Below are 22,619 nucleotides of genomic sequence, written 5' to 3'. Positions count from 1 at the left end.
TTTGTGACAATATATACAAATTAATAATGACAGTGATTTTCTATGTCTTTTGTTTATTAAAAAAATACTTTTCTGTATTCTAAATTTAAGTGTGAATGAATCTAAATGTGTTTGTGCCGATTTTAACTAAAATACTGTCATCCAGTATAATTTTGTTGTATTAACGTGAAGTGGCTTTTCGGTTATTATAATATAATATAGTGAAATAACAAAGTTTTATTAAAATGTCTTTAATATTCAACGTATGTATTGTGAGTTCAATCACCAAGAAAAGGGACACTGGCCGCCGGGTATGTCATCAATGATGTTTTATAAAATTTATTTTAATGGGGGACATGCTCAGCGTAGGTCAAAATGAAGCTTTATATTGCATTTTCAAAGCATAATCCTGGTCATGGAATGGTCAAAGACATAGCTTATAATTAGTATCTTTAGAATTATCTTCAAATGTGTTAATCTTGCCCATTTTTTGAATAATAAAATGCCTAATTCTTGTCAAATTTGGGATCACAGAGATTATCAATATAATTTTTTATCGTAAATATTTCACTATAATAATTTCGACATAAATTATACTGATGGTTTTATAAATGCGTTTAAAAATCAATAAATGTAAAAAATCTTAACACCACTGCACATGTATGTACTGAAATATGACTATATTCTAAAACATTAGAGCGAGAGGTTTAAAAGAATACTATTTTATGTAATAAAAATACTTTATGCAGTCATCAAATGTTTAAAATAAATATAAAGGATAATAAGGCTTCAAAATTATATAAATATATTATCTACAACGTTTAAGGAATGTCCAGGATCATGCTTTGAAAATACAATAAAAGCTCCATGCCCGCCCTTAAACAAAATAATATAAATTATGTTTACACATCATAGCAACGCTAAACTCTTTTTTAAAAATAAATATATATATTGCATTCCATTTTTAAATAATCTCGCGCCAAAAATATCACCATGACGTTTGTTATCTTATGTGTGACGAATTTTTATTTTATTATTTTTAATTTTGACTCATTAGTCATTACTGTTTGATACATTAATGAAGTTTTTACTGAAACAATTTATTAAGTACTTAATCTTGTTTTTAAATCATTAGTTTATTACATACTTAATATAAATTTATCGACTGGGTATTGTTTGGTAACAATACTCAACTTCAAAATCAAATTAAAATAATATTGCAGTGATTTTTTTTAACGACCGTTGATAGCATTTTTTGACAGATATTAAAAAGATCAAAGTACGCAATTGTACCAACTCACAAAAAGACTTGCAACACTATTATTCGTCGCGCATTTAAATATGTTGACCATTTTTAAATTTACTGCGGACATGTTAATTACTAATTAATTACCACATTTAAATAACATGCTAATTATATCTAATGGGCAACGCAATAGTTGCGTTGGACGCACGTAATGGGTTTTAAACAATATCGTAGCCTATTTTGGTGTTTCGTTGTAATATATATTATTACCTATATGACCAGGGAACTCAGAAATAATGTGAACTGAAATACCTAACGGGTAAGGAGAAGTAGGCAACAGATCTCGAGTAAATAAGAATACGGGATAAATTTAAACACGTGTCAAGAATACGTCATACGTCCAATACTGACAACACTGCTCTCGGTTTATGCATTAACGCTAATTTAATATTGGTGTATTACACACACTTTTGGACGTCTATAATAATGCGTGGTTCATTTTCGTAGGACACTCACACATTCAAAACCCTGCGTCAAAATTTACTGCATTGGTAGGAATATAGCCTATCAGAATTCTATTTATTATCTGTACCCATCTTACACACACTTTATACAGGGAGATTTTTTAAAAATTTCAGTGCAGCCCTGACAAATAAAAACACATTTGCTACAAATGAATCTACAATGTGAAATGACGAAAGTGGAAAATCTTCTTGACAGCCCTGTCTCTATAGCCGGCTCGCACATCAAAACTCGTCTCGTCTGCAACGTGTCGAATGCGTCTATGTGACGTCATCGTTATTCACAAAACACACATTGCCAAATGGAGCTCAACACATTGGTGGAATGCAACTTTTTGGTGCTGCTAGCAACAAATCAAATGCGTCGGGCTGCGAATCGATGCTGGCAGAACGCATACGTACACCTACGAATTGGTTATTCTTATACCGAGTCGCCGGTTGCCGCATCTCGATATATCACGCTTTAAGAGGCTTATTCATAGATGTATAAATATAGGTTTATTATATAAGTAAAATAATAATAAAATAAAACGATTATGAGCAATTTCCATCGATATACTACTGGATGAATCATATGCTTCTTAAAATGACGCCCGATTTTCAGCGACTCGGCCAGTGTTAAAACTTGCTGTTTTAATATCAGCGGACTTAACTCGATATAAGCTCACTTAATATTTGTCTCGAAAACGACCTGCCAATAATTATGAGTAAGCCCGATCTAGCTTGCATCTTACTCTAACTAATAGTCAGCGCATGACGACTTGCTCTGTCCGCTCAGACATGAATTTTTGGTAGCTTGCAAGCTTTGGGTTGCAGTTACCCTAGGGTCACTATTCCAAGAACGCAAATTTAGTTTTACAGCCACGGCAATACGGGTGAAATTCGGGAATCCATGTTAACGGTCTTAACGCATTATACCTACAAGTAAATATTATAAGACGATATTCGTAATATCTTCTTTTGCGGTACATTTTTAAAATGACACTTGTATGGGAACTCCTCATCTAGTAGTATATCAATGGCAATTTCACACTATATTCAAGGAATTAGTTCAATATTAGACGAAATTTGCTAAATTCATTATATTTTCTGTTACAGACATCCGGTTGGAGAAAACTGAGGAATATAGTCCAGTGGACGCCGTTCTTCCAAACCTACAAGAAACAGCGGTATCCGTGGGTGCAGCTAGCTGGTCACCAGGGAAACTTCAAGGCCGGACCTGACCAGGGAACGATATTGAAGAAACTCTGTCCCAAAGAAGAAGTTTGCTTCCAGGTAAGATCACACATTGTGTGTTATTGTTATTGGCTTTAATATTGTGACAGAAATAATAGGGAGTACGTTACCTTCTAGCTTCTGGGTGTGGTAGTATCAAGTATCAAGGTTTAATTCTGAAGGGTGAAGAAATATGGGATAAGCTTAAACACGTGTTAAAGAATATGTTATTTTTAATAGTTACATCTGTATGCATTCAATTTTGTCACGCAGACAAAACGCCCGTTCAATATTGGTAATATTGAAAGATACTGCGGAGGATTTGTATTTCAAGCATTTTAATGCCTGGGGCCATGTGTTAGAACTTGCGAGTTGTAGTCGCCCGGTCGACATGACGTCATATGACATCATTGTGACGTACTACCGGAGTGATAATAGCATTCGAGAAAATAACGCTACTAAAATAGTGGCGTTATCCATTGTCCCTATACACAAATAGGTGTTTCAGCATAATAATATCTATGGTGAGCCGTGTGCGTTAGACGTCTTGCCTCGAGCGTGTATTGGCTGACGTCACAATTACGTCATGTCGTCAGGTGACTTCATATCATTAGTTATAACATAGGGCTGCTGATCGTCATTAAGTTATGAACAAAATTCGGCTTTTATATCTCGGTCTTTGGCGACTAGGTTTGTTATCTGTTATGGAAAAATCAATGTTGCAACCTTCAAATACACCAATATTGAACCATGCATACGCCGATAGCATTTTTTCAGAACGAAGCTTTGAATGGCGTATTCTTGACACGTGTTTAAGTGTATCCCATATTCTTCCACACTTGAGATCGGTTGCCTGTTACTCCACATCCGTCAGGTATTTCAGTTTCCATTAATTATTCAGTCAGTGTTTCCTGGAAATTTCTCATATTTTTTTATAGGCGAAGCAGCATTTACAGAATCATGGGTACCTAATCAATTAATATAGGTATATATTGAAATTTACATAAATATTCATATTATGTATGAAAGGAAAATAATTCTGTGTGAATATCATTTCATTCAAGATGACATTAATTAATAATGTTAGGTGATGGACGTAGCATAAATAAAAAAGCCGTTGTACAATATTATAATATAATGTATTAATAATTGCGTTATTAATTACCGTGGTATTAATGAATATCCCTTTAAGTTGTTTATACATTTTTTAAATTTAATTATCATTGTGGCGTTGGCATCACGTTTTTACAATAACAAGGCATTGTTGCCAACTTTGCGGTTTTCTTGCCAGATCTAGCATTTTTCACTAGGTAAGTAGATGACTAGCTTGCAAAAACCGCATCTGCGTAGTTATTCTTTACAGTTGGCACTTTAGCACGTTTCCGTTATTTTCATTGGTCCAAACTTAGATTACTTATAGAAAAAATGGTCCAAATTAACAGGGAAGGCATTCCATCAGTGGCGAAGGGTAGAGGTAGGCTGTTAGGACATAAATAGTGCACGCTAAACTTTGTCAGTCATACGTATTTATTTTAATTTAACGATAAATACTATTTGCAGATGGTGCTTGTTAGTTTTAAAATTTAACTATGCACTGCCTAAACCTAAACGAAACCGTAATAGTTTAGGTATGCTATGGGCGATCCGATAAAAATAGTGCACACTTTTTCAGTCATACTTATTTGTTTTCGTTGAATTAAGAATAGGTTCATATTACAGATGGTGTTATAAATTAAGGTGGAAAATATATCTCAATTCTTAATAAAATGTAAAATTGACGTATTCTATCTCGCTCTAAGAGTTAACACAGTCAAGAGAGGGGCTGTTAAAAGATAGCACCTGTTGACAGTTCAGACGGTTAACTTATTGTTAATTGTGGCTATACATCAGTTGAGGCATGGTCTAAAAAGATCGTGGCTAGGCAATGCGCGGATTGCGGGTCGCGGGTGCAAATGACGCACGCCGAACGAAATATAATTTGTCATATAAATCCACCATGTTTTTTTTTTATTTTATTGTTCTATTAGTAACATTAATAATGTATTCATTGACATGTTTTCTTTTTCAAGAAAAATTGGTAACGTTTTTGTCATCTTTACACGATTTAAGAATTGATACCCCCGTCGCCATCACGAAACAAATTGACGTGTGCCCAGCCGACGTTCTCTCTCCGAATTGCAGCGAGTCCAAAATTTCGTCGCGCCTATAGTTGAAAATTATTTGCCGTTTCACTGATGTATTTGATGCCTTAAGGATTTACGTCCACGACGAGAATCGATTGTTTCCTGGAAAATTACAGAATTTCCGTTTATAGGTAGGTTTTTCTAAAAATCCGGGATATTGTACATACCGGATAATCTCAAACCAGGATCTTGGACAAAGGGTTCAATTCCGGAACGATCCTGGTCAGCGCTCGAAATGGAAAAGTTTACGAACCGGAGCGCTTGGCAATTTTCTGAAGATATTTACATAGTCATCAAATCGTATGTGTATTTTATGAAAATATGTGTCAGATTTTCTATATTACGGCCTATCTAGCTCAGACGGTCAACATATTTTTTCCACGAGATGGAGCGATAATTTTACAAATTTTACGAGCCGGAACGGCGCTCCGGTGCGTTCCGTTCCATTTCGAGCCCTGATCCTGGTAAAACCTGTACAGTTGGTAGAGTGTATAGGTACCTACGTTTTATAACTTTGCACTTTTTACTACACTGATACGCCTCTTTGCCTGATTACATAAAATGAGATCAAATGATATTCACTCGTATTAATATAATATGTATCTAGTAATAAAAAAATAAATAGATACTATGTATAATAAATGTAAAAAATATATTTTTAGAATATATTACACCATTTTCACCCTTTCAGCCGGAGTGCAAAGCTATGAAGCGTATACTCTAATCCAGTGGTTCCCAACATGTTGTGTCATCCCCCACTTCAACGCTTCAAAAATCTCTATGCTCCCTCTCAAAATTTTATATTTTTTTTATGATGATGGGAATGGCAATAGTATGTTTCTTGCTAAAATTGTCATAATTGGATATTTTGTTTCTGTCTCGACACAAAGCCATGCAATTGTATTTTTTATGTTAAGGCAGCATCGGTTGAGTTATCTAAGGTAGGAAAGCAATTTCTAACAAATATATATGATTTGCCCATTGCCCCCAAAACAATTCATATTACCCCCCTTGTGGGGTGTACGCCCCACGTTAAGAAACACTGTTATAATCCTATATCGTCAACTACAATACGTAAGGTATTTATTTGTCGTACAGCGAATGTTATACACATTTTATAACAGTGAAATATGGAATTTAATAGTAAGTTGGCGTACCCGCTGACGAATCATTGGTTATAAACTTCTTCTACTTCTTCGATGGCGCTACAGCTCAAGTCGAGCCCTGGCCTCCTCCACCGCCGTCCTCCAGCCGGAACGGTCCTCCGCACGTCTTTTCCAGTTCATGATTTTTAGCAGCTGGTTGGCATCTTTTGTAATGCTGTCACCCCATCGTGTGCGTGGCTTTCCCACTGGCCTTTTCCCCCCTGGGTTTCCTTCGAGGATCTTCTTCGGTATCCGTGACTCAGGCATGCGCTGGACATGGCCTGCCGTTTCTGAGTTTTATGAAGGTGGAGAGTTTTGAATCTTGGTATAAGCGGTATAGTTCCGTGTTGTACCTAATTCTGCACTCCCCACCAGTATTCATGGGTCCGTATATTCGCGTCAGGATCTTTCTCTCAAAGCAATCCACCATTTCAGCTGCTTTCATATTTAGCGTAATTGGTTATAAACTCGTGGACTAAATGAATCTTATTAACAATAACACCCCATTTCCACAGCAGAGTAGAAATACTTGACTAAAATAAATTGACATAAGTCAATGAGCGGAATGCAGAAACATTTTTGTCATAACAAAAATTTCCTTAGCAGAAAACACTATGCAGAAACATTGTCCTTAGTTAAGATCATATTGTCTATGGTTCACCTCGTCTTAAAGCTTCGTTCGTTTTTCTATTGAAAATAATACCATATTTAAAAATTCTTTTTCCTATAGTTTAGGTAAGTAAATTATTTTGTAATTTTGTAAATTACGATGACAAAAACATGACAACTGCACTTTATAAATAAATGCAATAACTATAAATACATAATTAATTATAATACTCTTATGTTTCCGTTGTCAGTCATTATACGTGATTCCACAGGCACCGCAAGATATTTTTTTTAAGATGGTAACACTAGCGTCAAGTGTCATTCTCTCTGGTATCTTGTATTTCTGCGGGCTGGCGTATAAAAAGTAAAATAATATTCTGCAAGTACATGCCAAACGAATTAACACTATCTATATCCATATTGAGATAAATTGTTAAATGAATTTGAGTGTATGGACTGTTTTATAGACACACGCGTCAGTAGTAAATGGTAATACAGAAGGGGCGTATTCATAACAAAAGTAGTATATGGTTAAGGATTCCTTAACTCTATAGTCAGTATAGTCTATAGTTAAGTCATCATTTTCGGCAACTTATCCTTAAGATCGAAATATTGCATTCCGCTCTAGATATTAAAATCTAGAGCTTCGCTTCCAAATGTTAGTCGCTGAAGACTTCTGTGAAATCAGTGTTGTATGTCATAATAAATAATAACAACACGTTCAATATTATAATAAATAATAAAAAAACCTTATTTTACAATCTAATAATTTTATTGCTGGGTTTTTACCTCTTCTCACTGTAAAATCAATATTTTTGTTCAATAGTATGTAAATTAGGTCAATAGTACAAGGATTTAGCGAAGTAATATAGTTGGTACCCACAGCATAGGATGTCATTTCGTGAACACGAATACCATTGTCGTTTCCCTCGACGGATTGTTCATTATATTTTTATATAGATATTATGTAAAAAATGGTTACATGTAAATTGTACGTAAAACATTTCACCGTGGTACAGTTCGCCGTGAGCCTACTATCGGAAAGAGATGACCGTATATTATACGGTCTCCAATTTTATTAGAGTCAATAGAGTCAATATGAACATTAATTCAATTTTCATAGCCAATTTTGGCAAAATTCGAGAATGAAAATCTAACCTAACCTAAGAAATAATCCAGTATATCGGTTATTTTACAACGTTTTTTTTAGGTCGTATTCTTATTAATTGTCCGGTGGTTGATTGTCCGGTACAAATCTTGCAATCGATTTTTAACTAACTTTCCGACTAGCTAGACATTTGAAACTTTTAGAATATATCAGAACACGATGCCAATGCATTTTTTTAATACTTTTATCCATCTTTAAGTAGAATTGAATTCATTTTTAGTTAATTCTGTTTTGTATAAAAAGTTATTTCGGTACCATTATTGGTTGGTAGGGGGTCCTAGCAACTAAATTATTAAATAATATATACGTGCGTTACTATAGAAATCAATATGAAATGACATTTCATTATTCAGTATTTCTATCAAGTACAATATTTGTTTGATCGTTTAAGATAGCCAAGTCAAGTTTATATGATTCAATAGCAAATTAAAAAACGTTGTAGGTATATAAAAAGTTCTTTTTATCTTGTAATTATTTAAAATTTGTTTGCCGCTGGCTTCCTGTAAAGTTGACATTTACAGTGTAAACCGACAAGAGTACTTTACGACCCAAAGAGGTTGGACGGTCTTTAATATACGACCATTTATTATTTCCTTTAGGGTGAAGTGTGATACGGCGAACTGCATACGTTCAAATAACTGGACACGGTAAAAAATATGATACTACGTTATTTAAAAGCATCTATAGTATTTAATTAGGTATGTGTAGATGCTCTTAAACTCTTAAAGAGAACGAAAGATAGAACATTCATTTGGCAAGTGACGTGTTATAATAAAATGACTGTAAGTGATTATAAAATAATATTTTAAGTGCCAAAATTTTATCTAAATATAATATAAATCGTGTACCACCCACCGCCCAGTCAGTGTTCGCCACTGGTATACAGTAACTAATTTAATTCGTGTATCTTAGCTTGGCATGTACCTACCTACATTACTAATTAGTATTTTAATAATAATATAATTGCCCAACTTGCAACTTTCGAATTTTGATGAGTTGCATTATAAAGCAAACCCAATACGGCTGCTGAGGTTGTAGGTATACCAAACATGACCAAAGATAATAATATTATAAGGAACAGGGGCGCATACAGATTTTTTTCGGGGGGTTCATTTTGAAAAATATCCATAACATTTTTTTTATTGATTTTTAAGGCGGTGGAAAGGAGCGTGTTTAAGAAAATCTAGCAGGTTCTGCTGACTTCTAAATTAATTACTCCGTTTACTAATTACCTATAGCTTCTTGTCACTTCAACTGCGGAATAAGGATTTTTCAGTCACATTCTCCATACCCAGACACTCCGCACTTTGAGTCTGGCAATAAATATCTGGCCTGCAGGTGTAAGTAAGGGTGTCCACGTATGAGTTTACGACCTGTCGCATCCACAAGTGGTTATCGAATAATTAATCGTTAGTGTCCTTTTATGTCTACAACCTACTTGTTTTCTAGACATGCCGCTTCAAAATATTAAAGCAAACATCGGATGCCCTAGATAGTTGCACCGATTTGAGTGTCACTAGTCTTCCAGTGTCTACAGACCTTGGGTGTCGTAGAATTCCGAGATGAGTGGTGTTAACGCGTTCATAGGTTGGGTCTCTCACGAGGACCTGACGAATAATAAGAAAATGTTAACATTCTATTTATCTAAATAATTTGTATTTTTTCTTTTCAGTAAGGGGGGGTCGGACCTGAGAACCCCTCTTGTATGTGCGCTTGATAAAAAATATATTATTATAATGTGATTCAACATTGAAATGTTAAAAAATTATATCCTTATTTGAACATTGTTGAACTTCAGATATTTAAAAGTGTTTATTATATTGTTTCAGGTTCTGATGAAGGACTCATTACGGCCGTTTGTCCCGGAGTACAAAGGACATATCACCAGTGACGATGGAGAATGTATCCTTTTCAAAAAAGAGCGATTTATTAATACTTCCAGGCCTAAATATCATCAAAGTACGCTTCAACCATCGGCTTATAGCAGATACTCCCAGAAAAATATAAATATTAAAGTGGACACGTTAGTAGAATAGGCTAAATATATCAACACGAATTTGCAAAAATAATTCGTATTGCAATGTAGGTAGAGTTTGTTTACAACTGCATACCGCGATATGCCTGTGGATGCATTTTAACAACGTATAACAAAGATGTACAGAAATGATGATATGTGTGCTATAATGAGGCGTATTATAATGTAGGAAGAGTTGATTTATATGTTTATGAAAGAATAGAAGTTGTATGAGCAAACTCAGATGCTATGATGTGGGTTGTTTGCGGAAGCCATTTTATTTTTTACAAACTGCGCCCATGGCTGCAACATTATATTATTATTGTGTTCATAATAATATGTTACAAAAATATATTTATTAAAATGTATATTTCAATGTGATGTGAGGTACTAAATACTAGTATTTATATTTTACTCAAATTCGAATCATAATTACTCACATATTATGCATGTTCACAGATTTAGGAATATTTAGATAATATTCAGATGAACACTTACAAATATGCCAAACGCGAATATTTCACTTCTAATCCGCCAACTTATAAAATATTAATTTTGCACTGGCTACCAAATCTAGTACACTAAAAATCTTAATCTTAATCAGAAATATGACTTAGAAACCTATGCTTGCGCTAGAAAAAACTAATTTAAGCTCCACCATATCATATATCTGGAATACCCACACCAGATTCGGTTTAGACATAATATGGTATATTTGCTTGGAAACCTAAGTCAGGAATTTCGTCCAGTGGATTCGCAATTAGGAGGAAGTTCCTTACGGCCGATGCTTGCTAGTCACGATGCCAGGCACCCTCCAGCCCGCTCTCAATCGTAAGCAGCACCTCTCATGCAATCCAGAAAGGATTCCTCGAGCGAAGACATTTCTTTATTGGAGCCAATTATGTCAGCATTGAATGGGTGTTTCGTATTGTCTAAAACTCTTTTTATATTCCTTCAGATAGCTAAGAGCAGTGGTGGCGAACCTATGGCACGCGTTTGAAGAGAAGAAAATACCTATAATAATAATAAATGCCAGATGGCATTGTAAAATAGCAGGCAAATACTCTTCAAGAATTTGATGTATATATATTTGCATAAGTCGGTCCTTGGTCTTTATGCGTCACATATAATATTATTGCACTAATCTCATCAGGCGGCGGGGAACGCCGCGCGCGAACCTCTAATTTTGATCGATTTAGAATTCTTGAGACCACTGTAGCGAGAGAATGTTTCATCTTATCGGAGCAAATCTGGTGTCAATTTGTGTGTAAAGAACCAAACTAACTAATACAGTAATAAACAATTTCATTTCTACCCACAAAAATGACTGTACCAAATAAGAAACAAAAACTTGGTGAAGTTAATAGTAATTCTGTCAGACAGTTTCAAAATTAGTGGACTAAAATTTATGGCGTAATTGTAAAAAGTGATAAAGCTTTATGTGTACTATGTTCTGTGAGTGGTATCTTCATAATCAACATCATCATTTTTTAATAGGATTCTTAGAAAAATTCTTTTCCCCATGAAAAACTGCTGGCACAGAGTCGAAAATAATATTTAGGAAATTTTGGCATGCACACGTAAAAAGGTTCGCTAACCCTGGCTTAAAGCAATAGAATATTCTTATACCAGCTACCAGCATTCTTAAATCTATTCCTTGATGTTACTCACTGTGTATCACTGCAATGCAAACATTTTACAGTTGCAAAAATATCTTTAATGCTTTAAAAATACTACACCTACCATTTTTCTTGACTATTAATAATGTAACAGCTACCTACCTTCAGCTGCAAGATCTCTTGGGTGATTTTGACTCGCCATGCGTTATGGACTGCAAGGTCGGCGTCAGGACATACCTCGAGGAGGAGCTAGCTAAAGCGAAGGAGAAACCTAAATTAAGAAAGGTTTGTTACGTGGAACAATTATTTTCCAATTGAGTGTTTCACAAGCTTCTTCTATGCTTGTGAAAGCATAGTGAACCGAAAAAAAAGTCCATTCTGATTATTTTTGAGTAAGCTAGGTTCAAACATGATATTTGAGTATTTCTAATTCTGTAAGGGTATGATTACAATTCTGAAGTGTTATTTTGAGTATATTTAAATTACTGTGTAAGGTAAATCTTACCAAATATTATGTTTGAACCTAGCTTACTGAAAATGAAACAGAATGGACTTGGTCAACTATGCTTGTGAACCACTCAATTTATATATTTAACAGGTTAACCAGTTAGATGACATAAACACACACCACAAATTTGCTTCACAGAAATGCTATTTTACGAGTTTAAAATATGTGGCTGTGGAATTCAATTTGATATGAATGTTAATTCACATGTAGAACTTAATTTATTAATTATTTTTAGTGTGTTTCCTGATTAATAAAAATCGCTGTTAATAAAATATGGCGAAGGGTCCCATGTTACTTGGCTACCACAAAAGTGCTTCATAATATTATTATGATGTCAAATGCAGGCAACTTTATGATTCAAGTGCATTTTTTTACGAATACCAAAAATCGCTAAAAATACACGGAATACCCTTGAATTTTACCTTGCGGAACCCTGTGGTTTTGAAGAATACCATTTAGGGAACATTACTGTAGAACATAGCACTGCCATTTAACTTAGCGATAGGTAGGGGGGTCGCCAAACATCCTGGAACCCTGTGGTTTTGAAGAATACCATTTAGGTAACATTTCTGTAGAACATAGCACTGCCATTTAACTTAGCGATAGGTAGGGGGGTCGCCAAACATTCTAGTCTGGGGGCCCGTTTCAGGACGTGGGTGCCTTGACAGTAGTTATTTATATGTTTAAACGAGTAAAGTCGTCAACATACGATAATTCGCGTAGGTACCAATTGGATTTCATCAAGTTATTGTGGGTACATACCTCATGCCCACACACCCGCACTTTTAGTCTAGCGATGGACACTTAACCTGCGGCTATAACTACGGTTGCTGACCTACAAGTTATTGCGACCTGTCGCATCCACAATTGATTATCAAATGTGAGTGGCTTAACGGTTATAATTATTATGATCATTAGTTTCCACTGGTGTCGTCTGCGCTGTCTTATCTTTTAGATGCCCCAAATGGTTGCACCAATTCATGAGTGCCACCAGACAGAGAGAAGTTGGGCCAACCCTTTGAGAAGGCTTTTCGATAGACAAATCATTCGAGTCACAATCATCAGTCTTGAGGGGTCTGTACCCAAAAATCCCTGCATTGTGACAGACAGAAGAATGCTATTAAAGAAATTTTAGACTCTGCACAATGTTGGGACTGAATCATTCAAAAATTCCTCACACTGGAATTATTTTTGGTTAAAAATGCAATGTTTCATAAATACCCAATCTACTTAAAAATACACTTTTTCATTCATACTTATTTATTTTCGTTGTATTAAGAATATATATTACACAATATATTGTTGGTTAATGTTTTTAAATTCATTAAGCCCTGACTAAACCAAACTATAATAGATATCGAATATCTATTCTTTCTATAAAATATCCAAAGTTATGTATGATTTAATTGCATGATTTTAGATATTTTATAGATGGACGATTATTTTTTGACTATTATCTTTTGTTTTCGCAGGATTTAATTGAATTTTAAAAACTAACCAATACCGTCTGTAAATTGTCGTCTCATTTCAATGAAAATATATACGTATGGCTGACAAAGTTTAGTATGCAATATTTATGGCGGATCTTAACAGCCTACCTCCACCCTTCGCCATAGCCTCAGTCTAATAGCTGATATAGAGAGAATTAAACCGTATAGAATATGTATAAATGTTGCAATATATAGTATTAATTTTAATTTAATTTGAAATTGAATAATTAAATTCCAGGATATGTACGAGAAGATGATCCAAATAGACCCTCAAGCGCCCACCGACGAGGAGCACAGATTGAAAGGAGTGACAAAGCCTCGGTATATGGTTTGGCGAGAGACCATCTCCTCCACCGCTACTCTCGGCTTCCGAATCGAGGGGATCAAGAAGGCGGACGGAACCAGCTCAAAGGACTTCAAGACCACCAAATCCATGGACCAGATCAGAGACGCGTTTAGGGACTTCACAAAAGATTTTCCTGAAGTAGTTGTGAGTGTGTTTTTAATGGTTTTAGAGACTGGGTTGGCAATGTGGCTTTATTTAATTGAACACCGTTATGTAGTCATACGTCTTTCTATGCCTTCCTCCAAGAGGAAGAGGCTAGAAGGAAATTTGGGGCATTGGTCATTGATTTACCATATTATAAGATAGACTTTAAGCTAATTTTGAATAGGTTTGACCATTGCCGACTCTGGTAGAAAGCCGATACATTCACAACGACTGGTCCTACTTTTTCCGCCCCTCCCGTTGTTGTCTATGTATGAACTGTCATTGTTCTATAGAATGCGCATACAGACGCGTCTGTCGTGTTTACACAGGGAATGGTTTGATTTGAATAGATAAGTTACATGATAAATAATACACTAGCATTAACACACCTTCTACAAATGTAATGCATAGATAAATATTACATATTTTTTGGAAATCGATATTACCACCGGTTTTTCTGTGAAGGACTAGTCTGACTTTGACAGCTGATGAATAACAGGAATGTATATATATATTATATATAATATATTATTTATAATTTATTAATATATTTGATTTGAGAATTTTTTATAATTCAATTTGAAACGAGAAAGGGCGAATCAATATGTCAAGCAAACAGGGATCTAATTTTGACAGCTGAAAAGTGGACCACTCGTTGCTTGTGCAAAAAGTTATGCTCAGGCTTTATTAATCTAAAGATGGCGGTGGTTTGACACATAAGGATAAGGGGTCGTTCATTGTTTGGCCTATTATTTTTATTATGTGGTATGTAGCCAATAAGATGTAGTCTGATAAGTATGGAGTGGTTTTTAGCCAATGAAATTATAAATTTCTACAATGCAGGTGACCCAAACTGAATGTGAACCACGATCCTTGTTTATAAAGACCTCTCTATGAGCACAGTAAACCTTTTCGATAACTACTATAGTATTTCAGATGGTTGTTTTCCAAGCTTTCACTATGTAACTGAGGATAAATTCAAATTCTGTCAGTATGGCTACATACCATTTTTGTAATTTATTTAAACCAACAGGTCTATTCTTAACGGTTATCACTTTAGCATGTTTCCGTTATTTTCTTTCTTCCAAATTACCACGGAAGGTATTCTTTACACTAAACGGCTAGCGGCAGCTATCTCTAATTCATAATACGGCGAAAATTTAGGTCGGTAGACATGTCGGTCAAATTCGGATACGTTCGTACTGCCGGACCCAAGCGGATAAGACCGAACACAAGAATTTTGTGTTGATACGTCAGACATATCAACCTAACCTACAATTTTATTAGGCATGTCATTGCGATTGCAGCAAAACCAAAACCGTCGGATTTTGCGTCTCAATTCTCAATATGCAAAATTGACATACTTCAGACAGTTAACTTTTTTACATAATTAACTGCCAAAATACGTGATAAATGTGATATACGAGGGTGGGTCAATAAGTCCTTAGAAAAGCCGACAAGTGGCGCGACTAGTACTGTAAGCGGTTTGTTTTCATGCAGCGGCACTACCGATTCAGTATGCTGCGAAGTTTTAATCAGATTGGTCGGGTTGTTGTGTGTTTTTCGTACATTTAAAAAAAAAATTTGCTTGTGGAAAATGGAAAAATGGAAAATGGAGAAAGTTGAGTTTAGAGCTGTTATTAAACATTTTAATATAAAAGGGTTAACAGCAAAGGAAATAAAAAATGAGTTAGATTTAGTTCACGGCATATCTGCTCCTTCACTTGCAACTATTTATAACTGGTTAAATGAATTTAAACGTGGTCGTACATCAACAAAGGATGAACCACGCTCAGGACGTCCTGTAGAGGTGACTACACCAGAAATGATCAATAAAATCCACGATATGGTGTTAAGTGACCGAAGATTAAAGTTGAGTGAGATAATTGAGGTTACAGGGATCTCAAAAGGTAGCGTCATTTCTATTTTACATGACAAATTGGGCATGAAAAATATTTCTGCAAGATGGGTGCCGCGTTTGCTCACAGTCGACAATAAACGCAATAGGGTGGTGGCCTCTAAAGCCCTGTTGTCGCTCATGCAACGCAATCCGGATGAATTTTTTCGTCGCTTTGTGACTATAGATGAAACATGGATACACCACTATACTCCCGAGACGAAAGAACAGTCAAAGCAGTGGATTGCGAAGACAAACCATGTCCAAAGAAGGCGAAAACCGTAAAATCAGCTGGTAAGGTTATGGCCACTGTATTTTGGGATGCACGTGAAATTATTTTCGTTGACTATTTGGAAAAAGGAAAAACAATAACAGGGGATTATTATGCATCTTTATTGGACCAGCTAAAAAACGAAATTGAAGAAAAATGGCCTCATTTAAACAGGAAAAAAATCCTCTTTCATCAGAACAATGCCCGTGTTCACACATGTTTACGATCAATGGCTAAAATTGAAGAATTGAAGTTCGAATTGGTCGACCACCCACCGTATTCGCCAGATTTAGGCCCCAGTGACTTTTTCCTTTTCCCAAACTTAAAAAAATGGCTAAGTGGACAAGGTTTTTTTGCAAATGAAGAAGTCATCGATCGGACAAATGCTTATTTTGAGGACCTTCCGAAAACTTATTTTTCTGACGGTTTAAAAAAAATTGAGAAACGTCTAACCAAGTGTATTGAGCTCCAAGGAGATTATGTTGAGAAATAAAAAAAAAATACAAAAATAAAAACTGTTTTAATGCTTTTTTCTAAGGAATTATTGACCCACCCTCGTATTTATGACAATTAGTTCTTTTTTGATGTTAAGTGATATGTTAGAATAGGCCTGCAAGTTCTTCTTATTTTTTTAAAACGTAAGCAACTAAATTGATTGCATTGTTGGAAATTAATGTTGAAATATTATATTGGAAGTTTTTATAATTTTTTTGTCTTTTTTAATTTACAGCCACAATATATCCTCCGGTTGAAAGAGATCAAAACGACGCTGGAGGAGTCAGACTTCTTCCAGCTCCACGAGGTCATCGGAAGCTCACTGCTGTTTGTTCACGACAAACACGGCGCATCCGTCTGGCTCATCGACTTCGCCAAGACCGTTAAACTACCGGAGAACATAAGAATCGACCATGCCTCCAAGTGGACCGTCGGAAATCATGAAGACGGCTACATGATCGGATTGAACAACCTCATCGAGATATTCACCACTATCCAAGAAGAGAAAGACAAGGAAATTTTCGAAAACGTCTACACGATTAACCCGTCATTAAACGCACCACGGCCTATGGCCACGGCGCCTACGAATAACGTAGACGAGACATGATACGTTTCAACGTAGCCAATTAAATCAACGACGAAACCGTTACGATACGGTTTCCGACGCAAGTACCTACCCAGTTAGTGACGAACGGGTTTAAACCATAAATCATACATCGAAACCCGTGATAAATTAAAATAATTACGGAGAGTGATACGTAATATTTGACGAATTCAAACGATACGCGCTATATTATAAGTAATAATATAATATTATACTGCTGACGACTTGAAGGGGAAAGACATGACGGGTTTGAGAGGATCGTTAACCCGTCAGCATTTATTTTAATGTAAATATTCAATAGTATTAACCCTATATTTAAAATTATATTAATAAATGACACTAAATATCTACATATTTTGAATTATGTATGAATTATATATGAAAAAATTCTTGATTGGTTTTTGTCTATTGTCATCGAAATTAAAGATGTGTGTTTGAGTAATATTTTTATTGTATGAATGGATATCTTTTTATATTATTAATACTATGGCTTCTACCTCTAGAATATATTATTTATATACATATATGTAATAGAACCTTGATTCTCTGGACTAATATTGAGGATTAACATAGTCCTGATAATGATAACTTCAGATAATCTAAATTAGTGTTCTTCAACCTCCTAACACCCGCAGCCCGGTGAACATAGGAGAAATATTTTGCAGACCGGTATTAGCCAGAAATAATAACCATTATAGATAGAATTTTATTTATTAATTCTTATGTTTTAAAATAATTACAACTTTTGGTTAGTGCCACATCTACTGCTGCTTATTTGTGAGCAAATTTGATAAACGTGGTTGCAGCATTGTTTCTGAGAGACGAAGCGCTGCATTAACATCCATTCGATTTCTCTGTTTGGTTTTTATTACTGACATAGATGAAAAAGTCTTTTCACATAAATAGGAAGTCGAAAAAATTACCATTAATCTGATTTTTATAATAAAATTCAGAGATGGATATTCTTTATCAAGGGATATCAAAAATTGAGCCAATGATTGCATTTTATATCTGGACACCAGAGTGACATCAGAAGATAGCTCGATCTGCTTTTTTTTCTCACGAGGATCAAGTCCGCATGATTAAATATCTTCCAAAAAGGGATTATTAATCCAGGTTAGAGGTTAGAGGTCCCACTTTACGTAGATCTTAATTTTCAGAGAAATATGTATTAAAGTTTTCAGCTAACGCTTTTAAATATTGGGTTATGATGTTGAATATGACTTTCTGGTTAATATCAGCAGCATTCAAAAATTTACCCAGCATTTCATCTAGTGCGAATTCCCTGAATCGTGTAGAGATATAGTCGGTCCACGGACCACCGGTTGAAGAACACTGATCTCAATAACAAAATAGATACTTGTATTACTGCTTGAATAGTAATCCATTTTTTTCTGATAATCGTAACGAAATTTGGATAATCGAGGTTCTATTGTATATTGCAGACATTCAAAGGATGCTAAACTACTGCGCACAATTAAAAACATTGTATGTATATACGTACTGAACTGTGTTTACGAAGAATATTCTTTTCTTGGCGTCTTCTTCTATCAAATATTGATGATCAAATTACAGTTGTCTTAGATTAACAACACCTTGTACCTATGAGCCACTTATAGAGGTTGTGTAATCAAAAAAATCTCCTGCTATCGTTTACTTTTTTCTACATTTGAACTGGAGTAAATCATAATTATTGTTATCGTGGAAAATATTGTCAAAGTATACAGCCTTTCTGCGATTGGTTGGCTCGTTTTAAAGCCTCCTCATTGATAGTGTTATCGGCCCAGGAAATCTTCATCAATCATAGAGCAGTGTTGCCATCTTTTTGTATGCTGATTATAGTACAAAGGCGTAAAAATTATAGTATTTCTGAAAAATATATAGTACAGGAACATTTTTCGTCTTGAATCCTTTAAAATTATAGTATTTTGGTATATTTGGCGTAAAATTATAGTATTTTACATTTTTCGCAGAATTAAAATTATAGTATTGTACTATAATTATAGTACAGTTGGCAACACTGTCATAGAGTCACATCTCAAAAGTGTCCAATCTGATATGTTCTGCGCATCTCTTTTATACACAAGACTGCTTTCGACCGCTACGGCAGCTATCTAGGGTAGGTTTGTATCGAAGTATTAACACTTATTGTAACAGCCGTCTAAACATTCTGAACTGTCTATCTCACTCTGAAATTTACCACAACCAAAAGAGGTGCTGTTAAAACATAGCACTTATTGTAACAATTACAACTAACTTATTGTAATTGTTACAATAAGTGCTAATACTTCGATACAAACCTACCAGAGATAGCTGCTGTAGTGGCCGAAAGCAGTCTTGTGTATAGAATAGATGCGCAGGTTTCGATTCTAGACCAGTACAGATTATGTAGCATTGATGGAAGTTTAAATTACATACTGTATATTATGTATAAAAATACAATTCAGGTATTTTTATTATAAATGGCTCTTATATAGTGTTTGTATTTCGGACTGTCGAAATTGTCTAATTGTCAAAATACAAAGGCAGATATTCACACGAATTATCTGCCACGATATTCCCTTCAATTGTCTGAACCAAATGTCCCCGATTCTGAAATGTCACTGTCGATCGTTTAATGGAGTCGTGACCAGAATAGATTAATTCATATTTTTTACTCACAACTCAATCGAAGATTAGTAACCGTTCAGTCAACGATTACCATGTGTTCTCGGTAGAGGTGGGCAAACTGGTTGATTTTGAAGACTAAGTATACTTACTACCAGTATAAAAAATACTTGGAATCGAAACTTGTTCCAAAATACTTACTAGTATCTGGGATATTATATAGAGCGTTTGGCGTACTTGACTTTTTAGAAGCCATGTTTACCACAAATTGTTTATTTAATTATTATCCATTTACACAATCACCCATAAAATTTGAATTCGGTTTGTAAGTTCCAATTACAACACTAAAAAATTGAGAAGCTCGAAGTGATGAAACCAGATAAACGCGTAAATACTTATCAGAACTCGAGCACTAATACCTATTCCGGGACTTGAGACTGACGTCAACTTGATATATGTCTCGAGAATACTCAACTGGAACTAAAACTACGTAACTCCATATTATTACGGCTCGATATACGTAGTATGCTATCTCGCTCGCGCGCATTTAATGTCAATAGTATTGAAAGTCTAACAACTAGCGAGTCGTGATGCCATCGCATGCGTTCGAACAAGTTTATTGGACTACACGTACTGAGTACGGGTAGTTGCATCCAAAACTCTCGTGCACAAACTGGTGACAGTATTTCCAACTCACCTCTAGTTCTCGGTAATCATTGACCTACTATTTTAGCCACGACTCTAGGGAACAATCCAAAATGACATTTCACAATTGGGGGCAATCAACATAGACAATCGAAGTAGACGATCCTCTTGAAAGACTGCTGATGTAATTTGATTTTTATGCAGCCAAACTATTTAGTAAAATCAGTACAGAACTAGTCAAATGCTTGTGATGCTGTACTACCAGTATACCCCTGATCTTCGGCGGTAACATCCGTTATCAAAACTCAAAACGAAAGACTATGGTCACGTCTCATTGCACAGGTTAGCATGCATGCATTCATTGACCAACTGACATTAAATTTAAACCTCAAAAAATACACCGCTGACTTCCAAAATTAATATAACAATTTTGACAATACACAGGCCATATTATATAGTATGAAAGATGATTTTGAATGTAAATTGTTTTGTTTATGATTCTAATCACAATATTGGAGGGACTTTATGCATTAACCGATAGTCGACTTGGCCGTGAACTAACCTATACCGCATTTATAAATTTTGGCGATAAGCGCGTTTGAAAATTTTATGTTCTTACATACTTTTTCACAATACTACTACAGATGTACCATCATAAATCGTTAGGTGTTCGAATTTAGAACTAAGCCTATTTTTACAGTATAAAAACTATTGAGTGATATGTTAAATATTAGCATGTGGCGCCCTCACTCAGCGGACAACTTATACTGGTGGATCTATACTACTTACTTCATATTTTTAAATATATGTGATCTGTCAACTCCATAAACTTGCCTAATACCTTTATCAAACATAATATTTGCTGACCATAATATATGTATCAGTGGCGAAGGGTGGTTGTAAGCTGTGCAGAGAGTGTTGGTTAGTTTTTAAAAATCAACTGAACCCTGTCTAAGCTAAACCATTATAGTTTTGGTATGCTATGGGCGATCTGACGAAAATACACACTTTTTTAGTCATCCTTTTTTGTTTTCGTTCAATTAATACAATATAATATTACAGATGGTGTTGGTTTATTTTTTTAATTTCATTAAGCCCTGCCTGAACCAAACTATAATAGAGAAAGATATTCTTCTATCAATAAAATATCACAAATTATGTATGATGTAATGGTATAATTTTAGATATTTATAGATACATATATGACTAGTTTGGTCGCATGGTTTTATTGAATTTTAAAACCTAACTAAGTCTGCTCATTGTAGTCATAGTTAAATGAAAACTAATATGTATGAATGAGAAAGTTTAGTGTCCACTATTTATGTCGTATCTTAACACCCTACCTCCACCCTTCGCCAGTGATATTTATGCCTTTTATCAGTAGACGGGTTACGACATAGTATTATTACAATCTATTAGTTTGTTGGATGCATTCAACTTTGGACTTTAAAGCTTGCGGTTTCTCTACTTTTTTTGTTTCCCGAGATTAGAGAATTCTCGAATTTAAAATTAATTTTTTCTTTAGAATTTGAGATCAGTTTATTCATTTTTTAAGACATCGAGGTATTTGATAGAATCTGAATTTAAATTCTAATTGATTTGAGTTTTGTACTATAATACCATTTGAGTAATTTTTTGCGACCATTCATTGTCAGTGTGTATTTGCCATTTGCGAGTACGCATAGTGAATGAAGATGCTGAAAGGCTCGAAAAAAATGACTCGAATAGAATACTAAAAAACTCAAATCAATTAAAATCTTTGTTTCTATTTTAAACTCATCGGGCCCCAATTTTCTGCCGCTGAATACAAATCCGCCTCATTGACTAAAGTCATACCACTGCAAACCCAGTAACCGTCACAAATATCTGTTTTCGAAGCTCAGTATACGGTTGCTCTGAGCCTTCGTAAGGTG

General features: G+C 34.9%; 1 protein-coding gene across 8 annotated transcripts in view; it reads left to right on the top strand.

Annotated features, from left to right (window-relative positions):
• IP3K2 (Inositol 1,4,5-triphosphate kinase 2) overlaps nt 1–17,600 on the top strand; it is a 426,861-nt gene extending 409,261 nt beyond the window's left edge. For all 8 annotated transcript variants that reach the window (XM_085948987.1, XM_085948995.1, XM_085948991.1 and 5 more), the window contains 5 exons: nt 2,845–3,021; nt 9,896–9,968; nt 11,854–11,984; nt 13,936–14,187; nt 17,086–17,600. In XM_085948987.1, coding sequence (XP_085805113.1) covers nt 2,845–3,021; nt 9,896–9,968; nt 11,854–11,984; nt 13,936–14,187; nt 17,086–17,457 — 1,005 coding nt within the window. In that variant the 3' untranslated portion in view covers nt 17,458–17,600. The remainder of the gene's footprint in view (nt 1–2,844; nt 3,022–9,895; nt 9,969–11,853; nt 11,985–13,935; nt 14,188–17,085) is intronic.
• Nucleotides 17,601–22,619: the final 5,019 nt, after the last annotated feature.

This window comes from Rhyacophila brunnea, unplaced genomic scaffold (assembly GCF_057557595.1).
Source record: "Rhyacophila brunnea isolate RB1 unplaced genomic scaffold, BYU_Rbru_1.0 scaffold_21, whole genome shotgun sequence".
NCBI lineage: Eukaryota > Metazoa > Arthropoda > Insecta > Trichoptera > Rhyacophilidae > Rhyacophila > Rhyacophila brunnea.
This window is presented reverse-complemented; position numbering and strand designations above follow the sequence as displayed.